We start from the raw sequence: 12,291 nt of genomic DNA, 5'->3' as shown, positions 1-12,291 counted from the left end.
GGATCGGTATATTAATAGGCCCACGAGGGATATGATGAAGGCTATTATGATGTTGATGTGGATTAGGGGCACTTGGTATTTGTGAGTTTGATCACAGTCTAGTGAGTCGAAATCACTTGTTTTGTTTTAAACTAAGTACCATATTCAGTACTCTGGTTGGTAGCAGCTGCCTTCGGCTCTTGTCTTGGGATCTCCCTTTGCGGTCAGGAACTTTCCTTTTCTGTCTCCTCCTTTGGATCATCCTGGTCCTCCTCACTACTTCCCCATACCCTTTGGTTTTGTTTCCTTCAGTTTTGGTGAATCACGTCCTTTAGGTAGCTACCCAAGTGCATGGGATGCAAACTTGTCAGCACTTTGGATGTCTTTAGCCCCTCTGGAAGTCAGTTATTTGGATAGAGAATAGTTTTTGGGTTTTTTTTTAAATTAATTATTTATTTATTTGGTTGCGCCGGGTCTTAGTTGTGGTAGCAGGCGGGCTCCTTAGTTGTGGCTCGCCTGCTCCTTAGTTGTGGCACGCATGTGGGATCTAGTTCTCTGAGCAGGGATTGAACATGGGCCCCCTGAATTGGGAGCGCAGAGTCTTAACCACTGTGCCACCAGGGAAGTCCCCTGGGTAGAGAATTCTGTGCTAAATCACTTCTTAGTACTCTGTTGTATCTTCTGGTTTCTTTTTTTTTGGCTGCACTGCACAGCCTGCGGGATCTTAGTTCCCTGACCAGGGATGGAACCTGTGCCCCCTGCAGTGGAAGCGTGGAGCTCTAACCACTGGACCACCAGGGAATTCCCTCTTCTGGCTTTCAATTTGCTGTTGAGGAGCTTGCTGCCATTTTGATTCTTGATCCTTTGTATAAAACCTATTTTTCATTCTCTCTGAACTCTTGCACCCTTATATTATCTTTTGTCTACAGTGTTCTGAAATTTCACCATGCTGTGTCTTGGTGTGGGGTTTTTTTTGTCCACTGTGCTGGGCGCTTGCTGGGACATGTCATTCTACAAATTCACACTCATCAATTTTGGGGATTTTCCCCCCTATTATTCCTTTAATTTTCTTTTCTCTGTTTTCTCTGGCTCTGGTCTTTCCTTTTAGGGTACTTGTTATGTCCTTGGTGCTTGCGGCCTGTTTTGTCCTTTTGTCTTTTCAGCTTTACCTTTTTCTAACCCTTCTGTTGAGCTTTCTTTGCTCTCATGTATTTAATTTCAAATAACTTTTTTTTTATTGTTCTCTGAAAAGTTTTTTTGTTTGTTTTTGTTTTATGGGTGCAGTTTTTTTCAATTTCTTCTCTTAGCTCCCTGAGGATGTTAATACTTTCGTTTTTGTTTTAGGATTTCTACTCCTATATCTCTTTTCTCAGTTTTTTTTTTTAACAGTTTGTTGGTATAATTTACATAGAAAATTTACTCTTTTTAAAAATAATCTATAAAAATTTATTTATTTATTTAAATATGGCTGAGTTGGGTCTTTGCTGCTGCGTGCGGGCTTTCTCTAGTTGTGAGCATGGGCTAATCTTCGTTGTGGTGAGCAGGCTTCTCATTGCGGTGGCTTCTCTTGTTGCAGAGCGTAGGCTCTAGGCGCACAGGCTTCAGTAGTTGTGGCATGCGGGCTTCAGTAGTTGTGGCTCGTGGGCTCTAGAGCACAAGCTTAGTAGTTGTGGCACACGGGCTTAGTTGCTCCGCGGCATGTGGGATCTTCCCGGACCAGGGCTCGAACCTGTATCCCCTGCATTGGCAGGCGGATTCTTAACCACTGTGCCACTAGGGAAGCCCCCAAAATTACTTTTTTTAGCGTATAATTCTGAGTTTTGACATAGTCATGTAACAACCAACACAGTCAAATATTGTTAGAATGCTTTATTCTTTTTTTTTTTTTTTTTTTTTTTTTTAACTCCAACTCATTTTGAAGACTGGCGGACTAAGAAGCTGACCGGAAACCAGCTGTCAGGGTGAGGGTGGTCCTTGCTCTCGGCTTGTCTGCCAAGAGCACTCCTGGCAGACAGATCACTGGGGAACTCCTAGTGTCAGATCGGTTTTTTTTTTCCTCTGGCTGGTCAGGTTTCCCAGAGAACACTGCCCAGTGCCCTTTTAGGAGGGGTATGCATGGCTGCCTGTGTCCTGGGAGCCAAGTAAGAGAAGAGAGATAGAAGACGTCTGTCATTATTTGGGACATAACCCCCATTTTCAGTGTAGCGCCTGTGGTAGATGGGGAAAAAGTGCCTGCTACATTTTGCAGTATTTCTTTGACTCTGGGCCTGATCGTGTGACACGTTTTGCCAGTGGGATGTGACCAAATGGCAGGCCATCAGTGGCTTGAACAGTGAGCGCTTTTGCTTTGCGGCTTGGCCCTTTTGCTGCTGAAACCATTCTGCTGCCATGTGAACAGGCCTTGGCTACTCTTCTGGGGGATGAGAAGCTCTTTTAAGCCTCTGAGTCTTGAGGTAGCTGCTACACCGCAAAAGCTTGCTGATGTAGTACCCACATCTTCAGCTGTGCCTGGCAGCCCAGTCCTGAGACCTGTTGTTTGACGTCCAGAGAATAAACATGCTGCTTTGGGAGTAGTGGAGAAAGATGAGGAGCGATAACAGGTTCTCAAGTAGGCTTTCAACCAGTCTTCCCTTTTTCACTCCCACCGTTGTGTCTGTTTTCTGAAGTTCACAGGGCTGCTGAGTCCTTGAACCTGTTGGGAGGTTCTGTGCCATTTATTTGGTCGCTTCTTAGCTTTTTCCAGTACTGGTTTAGGACACTGGCTTAGGATTTCTCTTTCTCATGTCTGCCATTTACCATTGTCCATCAGTGATCTAGCTTTTAGAAGTTGGTTGCTATTTTTTCCTCTTTTTGGTTTATGCCATTGAGAAAAATTCCTTTATTGTATTATAGATTTAGAGAGGTTTAGGGAAAGAGCTGAGCCACATACAGGTGTTCAATTGCTATCTTTAATCGGAAGTTTGATCTGTGTTTTTAAGGTAGCATCCTCCCAGCCCACCTATATGTTGTGGTGGTTAGTAATAACAATGTACCCAGACTGGAAATTGCCGGCCAATTCCAGCTGATCAGGTAGAGGAGTCATTCACAGTTCACAGGACTTGAAAAAATTCACTTGTTCAGAGTTACTGTTCTGTTCCCCCCCCCCCCCCCCCCGTCAAACCCAAACTTATTTTGTATTAAGTTTAGCGAGCCTCAATCTTCCTGAAATGATTGAAAGGAAATCAAAATATTTCATTTTCTGCCTTTTAAACAAGTAAACCCATAGGTGTTTAAAGGATTTTTGTAGATTTTTCCCTTTAAAGTTAAAAGCTTTTGGGAGAGGAAAATTTAAAAAAAGGATTTAAAAGCCAGATCTGGTCTAGGCAAAAAAAACAGTGTTTGTCCACGCTGGCCTTCAGTCTATGTCTGTCAGTTGATAGAAGGGGAAATGCAACGTTTTCGGGTATTATTGTGAAATTGATGAAAAACAGGACTGCTAGCCTGCCGTATGCCACTGTCCTTGATCACATGAGGCATTTGGGGGCACCAGCTGTGGGATTGCAATGAGAAGGCATTGCTTCCTGTCTTTTTTTTCAAAAGTAAAAGCTAATCATTAGCTTTTCTGCTCCCTGCACTTTTAAGAGCTGGAAGAGACAGCTGTTCGCTCTACACCCTCAGGAGCCCCTTAGCTTGTGAGCCTGGAGTGTCTGGTGTCTAGCAGGTACTGATCTCAGTTGAGCACCTGTGTCTGCATTAGTACTGGCTGAGCCAGTGATGGGTCCATATTGCCACAGTAGGGCTGTAGTGCTGAATTCAGTGGATTCGTTTCCCAGGGCTGCCATAACAAGGAACCACAAATTGAGCACTTAAAAAACAGAAATTTATTGCCTCTCATTTCTGGAGGCTAGATGTTGATTGCTTTCGAGGCTATGAAGGAGAATCTATTTTGTCTTTCTCCTGGCTTCTGGTGGTTTGCTGGCAATCTTTGGCATTGCTTGGCTTATAGGCACATATCCTTGCTCTCTGCCTTCATGTTCGTGTGGCGTTCTCCCGGTGTGCTTCTGTCTGTGTGTACAAATTGCCCTTCTAAGGACACCAGTCCTATTGGATTAGGGCTCACCCTCATGACATTCTGACTTGCTTACCTCTGTAAAGGTCCAATCTCAAAATAAGGACACAGTCAGAGTTACTAGGAGTTAGGACTCCAACGTACCTTTTTTTAGGTGAACACAGTATAACCCATAACACTCAGGGAGGAGGAAGCTCGTGCCCCCTGTGATGATGACTTCTCTCTGTGTGCAGGGCCATTTGCAGGGGTCTTGTGGGGAGTCCAGTCAAAGATGGGGAGAAGGGAGAGTTGGAGGACCTGCTGATGGAAGCAGGACTTAAGGGTCCCACCCCAGTGGGCTCTTTGAGGTCATTGTACAGGGTCCTGCACGTTGTGAAGGGATACAGGCAATTTAAAGGGAGAACAGATCCTGTCCTTATGTTACTGCTTATTGTCTGGGAGGACACGGGGCTTGTGGAGGTTGGGGTGGCCTCCCAGCCGCGTAACATAGACAAGCGTATCTGCTGGGCTCCTTTCGTGTGCGGTCTCTGGACAGGTATTGAGACAGGCAGCTGGTGGTGGTGGTGAAGAGGCAGATTTCAGTCAGCGTAGTGATCACTGAGGGGTTATCTTTTTAAAGGGGTGCGAGGCCCCTTGTGCACGGTGACAGTTCAGCATTGCTCGTGCCCAGTGTGGTGCCTGGCTCTTAGTAGGCACTCTGCCTGTTGGGTGAATAAATGCTACATTTATGTGTGTCATTTTTTATAAATATTTGGTAGAGAAGAAGTAGAGGTAGCATGCCTTTTGGAGGAAGGAGAGCCCACTCCTCGCACAGGGGACTGGGGGCTTCCTGGAAAGCCGGGCGTGAGGGGCTGGAGTTTGGGAAAGAGGCAGGGCGTTTCAGGTAGAGGAGGGAATGCCAAAGAACTCCTTTTAAAATTGTTATTGTTAAAAACGTTATTAATAGCATCATATTATTATGTACGATGACTTCAATTCCATTTATAAGTAGAGGCCCATCCTCTCCTTTCCTTTTCCTTCTACATTCCCTTTGTTTACCTTATCTTCTGATTTCCTTCCTGGTCCCTAGACAGGGCAGGAGAGCAGGAGACTGTATTTCTGGTCCTTGCCCTGTCCCTCACTTAGCACTGGGACCTCTCTGGGCACCCATTTCTTTCTTAAAACAGGAGTTTGCACTAGGTAACTTGACTGAACTCAAAATAATTAATTATTCACTCAACTGTTGGCTTAACTGACCCTAACTGCTATAGGGTGAAAAGTGTATGTGAAATGTGCTCTCTGATTACAATCTAGATGGACAAACAGGACATCCTCATGAAAGAGTAACACTGGCAAGTGGTGCAGGCAGTCTTAAAACTTAAATGTTAAATTAAAATGACATATTTATACAGGATTTTTCCCTGTAGGAATCACGACAGAACAGTTTCCTGACGCCCAGTGTTCATGTAATACGTTTGAATGCAGTTTAGTATTGTTTCTAAAGTAGTACGTAAAATTAACAGGAACTGTAGTATATAACACAGTTTTATTTGCATGATAGAGTATCACACTGAACTTGATGCAGTTCATAGCATTATTCCAACACCCTCTGTATTAGATATCTTTGCTGGAACAAATTACCCCCAAACTTAGCAGTTTAAAACAAACATTTATAAGCTCCTGGTTTCCAAGGGGCAGGAATCTGGAGTGGTTACCTGGGGGGCTCTGGCCTTGGGTCTCCGGGGAGGTTGCAGTTAAGCTCTTGGCCAGGGCTGGAGGCGTCTCAGCTGTGCTGGAAGGATCTGCTTCCAGCTCCGTCTTGTGGGTGTCCTGGGCCTTAATTCTTCACAGCCTGTGGGGGTAGGGGCCTGTCCCCAGGGCTGTCTCCATGTCTTCAGGACTTGGCAGCTGGTTTCCCCCAGTGTGTGTGAGATAAGAGAGCGAGGGTGAGGGGGAAGGAGGGAGGGAGGGAAGGATCTTGTGGGAGCACGCCCCCGCTTCTTTATAAACTAATCACAGAAGTGTCTTGCTGTTGCCTCTGCTGTGTGCCACTGGTAACACAGAACAGCCTTGGGATGTTGTGGGCAGGGATTCCCCAAAGGCACGAATACCAGGAGGCATGGGGGACTTTGGGGGTTCATCTTCCAGATGTTTCAAATGTTTTTATAGCCTTAGGGTCTGGAATTAGTATGGTTTCTCCAGTGTTACATTTGGAGAAACCTAGAAACTGAGAAATAATCTAGAAATACCATTTTTATTGTTGTTTTCTCCCTTCAGTATATATTTCTCTTTAATAGGAGCAAAATCATGGGTTTTTTCTTTTGAACTTTTTTCAGTTTTATTTGCATGATAGAATATCACACTGAACTTTATGCAGTTCATAGCATTATTCCAACACCCTCTGTATTAGATATCTTTGCTGGAACAAATTACCCCCAAACTTAGCAGTTTAAAACAAACATTTATAAGCTCTTAGTTTCCAAGGGAAATTAGCATTTTATTTTATTTTTATTTTAGCTTTTTATTTTATTTTAGCTTTTTATTGTGGAAAATTTCAAACTTCAGAAAGGATAAAGAATAATGTAATGAACTTCCACATACCCATCACCCAGTTTCCACAATTATCAATTCATGGCCAATTTTGTTTCATCTGTATCTCATTCTCCTTCACCTTGGTTATTTTGAAACAAATCCCAGGTATAGTATGATTTCATTGTATGTATTTTATTATGTCTTTCTGAAAAGTAGGGAGACTTTTAAACATCCCAACAATACTAAAAAAATCAAACGATAACCTTTAATAGGATCAAATAAAAATCCAGGATTCAAATTTCCCCTATTGTCTTACCCTTTAAACATATTTTTTACAGTTCGTTTGAATCAGGATCCATATAGGTCCCATATATTGCAAATTCCAGGTCTTTGTATTTTATTGTTAGAGTCTTAGGATTTTGGATTTGAAGATTGACATTGGTCATTATCCATCTGCATCTTTTTATAGATGAGAAAACTTGCCAGGGCTCATGTGGCTGGTTCATTTAAGATTAGAACCGAGATCTTCGGATCCTACATTTCAGGTGCTTTTGACTTTAAGCAGAAAATATTTTCAAGACGTGGCTTTTGAAAAGAAGTTTTCCATCCTTTAGTTCCTCTGCGTATTGTAAGCAGTGGCATGAACTCAGATCCTTATCACTTGAACTTGAGTGGTCAGACTCAAAGGTTCACGGTGCATTTATTCCAGCAACAAATTCTGCTCTGGGCCCTGTGGTGGTGGTAACCCTCCCCTTCAGTCAGCCTGTGTGAAAGGCATGTCCGTAGAGTCGGTGGTGCTGACTTTTCCTACAAACATGCTAAATCTTTCCCAGTCTGGTGCTCTCAGGTGCTCTCACCTAGCCATTCCGGAGGCCCTGCCTTTACATATTCTTCTGAGTAGTGTATGTATTCTTTTGCTTATTTTTATTCAACAGTATAGCCTGGAAATCACTATGTATCAATTTGTAGTGATCTTCCTCAGTCTTTTTTCATACTGTTAGATTTTTTTTAGAGACGTTTCTAATATTTTGTAGATTGGCTCTTAGTTTAGGAAATTTTAAAAAATGTTAGTTCCCCCTTATCCAGGGGGAATATGTTCCAAGACCCCCAGTGGATGCCTGAAACCACAGATAATACTGAACCCTGTGTACACTGTGTTTTTTCCTATACAGCCATACCTATGATAAAGTTTAGTTGATAAATTAGGCACAGTAAGGGATTAACAACAATTAATAATAACATAGGACAATTATAACAATACACCATAATAAAAGTTACATGAATATGGTTTTTCTTTCTCTCAAAATATCCTACTGTACAAATTTAATGCCTTTTCCATCTTAACTAGGCACTTATGCACTGTAGTCTTGTAACTTTTGCAGTTTGAGATGCAACAGCAAAATTAGCACAGATTTCTTTTTCCTTCTTTAACTTCATGGATGGAAAATTTATTCTTATCATAGATCTTAGCAGCCTCAGCATACAACTTTTTTTCTTAACTTACTAAACTGAGGACTTTCACTTTTTCTCTTAAAGAAAGCACTTTATGGCTTGTCTTTGGCATATTTCAATTGCCAGCATCACTATTGCGCTTTGGGACCATTACCTTGGAGACATTGCAGGTTTGGTTCCATTCCACCATAATAAAGTGAGTATGATATAAAGCGAGTCACATGAATTTTTTGGTTTCCCAGTGCATATAGAAGTTATGTTTATACTGCATCGTAGTTTAGTAAATGTGCAATAGTATTACGTCTAAAAAAGCAATGTACATACCTAATTAAAAAATACTTTATTGCTAGGGACTTCCCTGGTGGTGCAGTGGTTAGGAATCCACCTGCCAATGCAGGGGACAAAAGTGCGAGCCCTGGTCCGGGAAGATCCCACATGCCGTGGAGCAGCTGGGCCTGTGCGCCACAACTACTGAGCCTGCGTGCCACAACTACTGAAGCCCGCATGCCTAGAGCCTGTGCTTCGCAACAAGAGAAGCTACTGCAATGAGAAGCCCAGGCACCACAAGGAAGAGTAGCCCCCGTTCTCTGCAACTAGAGAAAGCCCGTGCGCAGCAATGAAGACCCAACGCAACTATAAATAAATAAATACATAGACTTTATTGCTAAAAAATGCCAAAACAATTACAGTAGTAACATCAAAGATCATTGATCACAGTAACAGATATAATAACAATAATGAAAAAGTTTTAAATATTGCGAGAATTACCAAAACGTGACACAGAGACACAAAGTGAGCAGATGCTGTTGGAGAAATTGTACCCCTAGACTCCTTGGAGTCAGGGTTGCCACAGCCTTCAACTTGTAACAAATGCAGTACCTGCAAAGTGCAGTAAAGTGAAGCACAATAAAACGAGGTATGCCTGTATTAGGTAAAGTAAGGGTTACTTGGTACACAAGCACTGTGGTACTGTGACCGTCAATCTGATAACTGAGACGGCTTTTAAGTGACAAATAGCCAGGGTGCTCTGGACAGAGGGATGAGGGCTGGACGGAGTAGATGACGAGAGATTTCATCATGCTACACAAAATGGCGTGCAGTTTAAAAGTTGTGAATTGTTTGTTTCTGGAATGTTCCATTTGTTTTTGGATCAAGGTTGCCCCTGGGTAACTGAAACTGTGGAAAGTGAAACCTTGAATGGCCGTTGGGGGGAGGAGGGGTGGTGGTGGTGGAGAGGAGGGGAGTGGTGGAGGGGGAGGGAACTACTGATACTGTATTACCAGAAGCTTTGGGAGGCCATGATGCTACCTTTATTTCCTTATTTATTATGGCTGCGTTGGGTCTTCATTGCTGTGCACCAGCTTTCTCTCATGGCGAGCGGGGGCTACTCTTGGTTGCGGTGCGTGGGCTTCTCATTGTGGTGGCTTCTCTTATTGCAGAGCACTGGCTGTAGGCGCGTGGGCTTCAGTAGTTGTGGTGCATGGGCTCAGTAGTTGTGGCTCGTGGGCTCTAGAGCGCAGGCTCAGTAGTTGTGGCACACGTGCTTAGTTGCTTCACGGCATGTGTGATCTTCCCGGACCAGGGATCGAACCCGTGTCCCCTGCATTGGCAGGTGGATTCTTAACCACTGCACCACCAGGGAAGTCCCCCATGACATTATCTTAAGTAACAGGTCACTGAGGAGGAACTCTTAGCCTAGCACTATTCACTATGTGCTGTTTACCTTCCTCCATCTTCTGGAATGAATTAACTTTTGCTGTTCATGGGGCTAGATCTCCTACCTTGTGGTGGACCAGGTTGGATTTGAGAGGAAGCCTTGGTGGGACTCAGTGTCTGACACTTAAATCCAAGAGGATTCTGAGGATCCTTGCCGTCACTAAGAGTTAATGATTACGGATGCTTTTTCCTGTCCTCCACAGGCCCGTCAGCTCATCCTGCAGTATGGCTTAACTCTCAGTGACCTGGACCGACACCCAGAGGTAAGTAGAGAGAGGCTGCTGGGTTTTTTGGTCTCCTTTCTTTCTTTTTTCTTTTCTTTTTTTTTTTTTTTAAATAGCTGTCACTTGTTCATGGGCTCTGGATATCTTGTTGAGTCTAGGAGAAAAGTCAGTTAGTCATACTAGCTTTTCTCCTAGGACTTTCAATATTAATCCTGGCTGAGGTCAGAAGAGAAGAACTTGTTAATTTCTAGGACATTCCCTGCGGTTTAACTGAGAGGGCTCAGGGACCCAGGGCTTCCTGCAGCCCTCACACAGACGTATATACGAGCAGGGGAGCAGGGCAGCCCTCAGAACGTATCGCTAAGCGGAGATAAGAAATATCATCTGAGGCAGCCAGGGGTCTTTGAAGACAGATTAAAATAAAGTTTTATGGTAAACACACAGGCAATCTAGAGGAGACTGAAGTTGATGAGAGTGAGCAGCGCGCCCACAGCTGGCATTTGCTGCGCCCTGACTGTGCACCGGTTACTGCGCTAAGTGCTGGGCCTGTATTAAACCACAGTCATCCCTGGGTATCTGCGGGGGAACGGCTCCAGGACCCACTGCGAACACCAGAATCCACAGATGCGCAAGTCCCGTAGTTGGCCCTCTGTGTCTGCGGTTCAGCATCTGTGGGTCACGTAGTAGTGTAGTAGGTATTTAGTGGAAAAAAATCTGTATAAGTGGACCTGTGTAGTTCCATCCCATGTTGTTCAAGGGTCAACTGTATTTAAGCTCCAGTAGTCCTGAGGGTGGGTTCCATTATTAACTCATTTTACAGATATGAGAAAGGCACAGAGAGGGCAAGGCATTTGCCTAAGGCCATGCTGTTTGTAAGTGGCAGAGCCTGAAAGTGAATCCAGGTGCTTCTGGCTCTAGAGGATGCTGCTTAGAAGGGTTTTGTGGGAAGAGGTCAAGTTTGAGCAGAGCTGTGAAGGCTGGGTGGCAAGGGCAGGAGAGAGCATTCCAGAGAGGGGTAGATGGGAACCGTGGGAGTGGTTCCAGGCTGGTGTGTGTGCAGTGCTGAGACTGGCTGGGGTGTCTAGGACCGAGTGTGTGGAATGGGTTCGTGCACAGCAGGGGGAGGGGGAGGGGGAGAAGGAGAGGGCAAGGCTGGATTGGAAGAGTGAGGTGGCATCATGGCAGCTTGAAAGCAGACTTGATGGTGGTCTACCAGTCCACTGTGTCATGGGACATTGTGGGCCACAGATGGGTTAGTAAGTACCACGGGAAGGGCTTGTTCGGAGATATCTGTGGGTAAAGCCAGGGCACAGGCTGAATCAGCTGTTCAGCGCTGTGGGGAGAGTGGTTCAGGCTGAAGGCATGAAACCCAGACAGAAAACGTTGCCGCCTTCCAGGCCCCAGAGAGCTGCCGTGGTACAGGGAGGGGCGGAGCATCACAGGCTGTAACTCCATCCTCGTGAAAGGGTGGAAGCAAGGATGCCCCGTTGAAGCTTTGCAGGCCCCATGCCAGGCAGCTTCTAACTGCAGCTTGAACTGACTTTGCACCCTGAGGTTTTATACTACTCTTTTTGTTTGTTTGTTTTGTTTTTTGTGGTACGCGGGCCTCTCACTGTTGTGGCCTCTCCCGTTGCGGAGCACAGGCTCCGGACGCTCAGGCTCAGCGGCCACGGCTCACGGGCCCAGCCGCTCTGCGGCATGTGGGATCCTCCCGGACCGGTGCACGAACCCGTGTCTCCTGCATCGGCAGGCGGACTCGCGACCACTGCGCCACCAGGGAAGCCCTATACTACTCTTTTAAAACCCATACTTGAGGCTCCCACATTGTCTCTGCAGAGTACCAGGAGTGATGAGAAGTTCATCTCTTTCTTGATTTCAAGTTTTGAAACACAAATGAACCTATTCCCTCCTTGGCTGCTTTTGGGCCTGGCAGTGGCGCTTCCTGTAAAGGGAGTGGGCAAGCTCAGACAGGTGCTTTGGAGGGTCATGGTGGGGGTGCCTCCGGGAATTTCCAGTTCTGTATTGCATCAGGTGTTTGTCAGCTTGCCAGTATTTTTGCCACATTAGTACGGGGGCTTCTGAATCGGTGTCTCTCAGCCTTTTTTCCGTTAATGCCCACCCCCGGTGAAATTTGAATCTCACAGATATACTGTATACCTCCTTCTGTACTTGGGGGTGAAGTCGCTCATGTTGAGATTGCATGCTCTCAGTAATTCCAGCTCATCCACAGAGAAGCCCATCAGTGAGTAAAGGGAGTGTCAAGTGGTGGATAAGAGTTGGACCCAGGTGTGGTTCCCCTGTTTGTTTCCTGGTGACCTCAGTGGAATAGCTTAGCCTCTCAGAGCCTCAGTTTCCTGACTG

General features: G+C 45.0%; 1 protein-coding gene across 3 annotated transcripts in view; it reads left to right on the top strand.

Annotated features, from left to right (window-relative positions):
* The window catches only part of RPIA (ribose 5-phosphate isomerase A), a 63,033-nt gene that overhangs the window by 9,042 nt on the left and 41,700 nt on the right, over positions 1-12,291 (top strand). For all 3 annotated transcript variants that reach the window (XM_067007243.1, XM_059079105.2, XM_059079102.2), the window contains exon 4: positions 9,910-9,969. In XM_067007243.1, coding sequence (XP_066863344.1) covers positions 9,910-9,969 — 60 coding nt within the window. The remainder of the gene's footprint in view (positions 1-9,909; positions 9,970-12,291) is intronic.

This window comes from Kogia breviceps, chromosome 11 (genome assembly GCF_026419965.1).
Source record: "Kogia breviceps isolate mKogBre1 chromosome 11, mKogBre1 haplotype 1, whole genome shotgun sequence".
NCBI lineage: Eukaryota > Metazoa > Chordata > Mammalia > Artiodactyla > Physeteridae > Kogia > Kogia breviceps.
The sequence above is the reverse complement of the archived record's forward strand: the minus strand, read 5'-3'. Positions and strand labels throughout refer to the sequence as shown.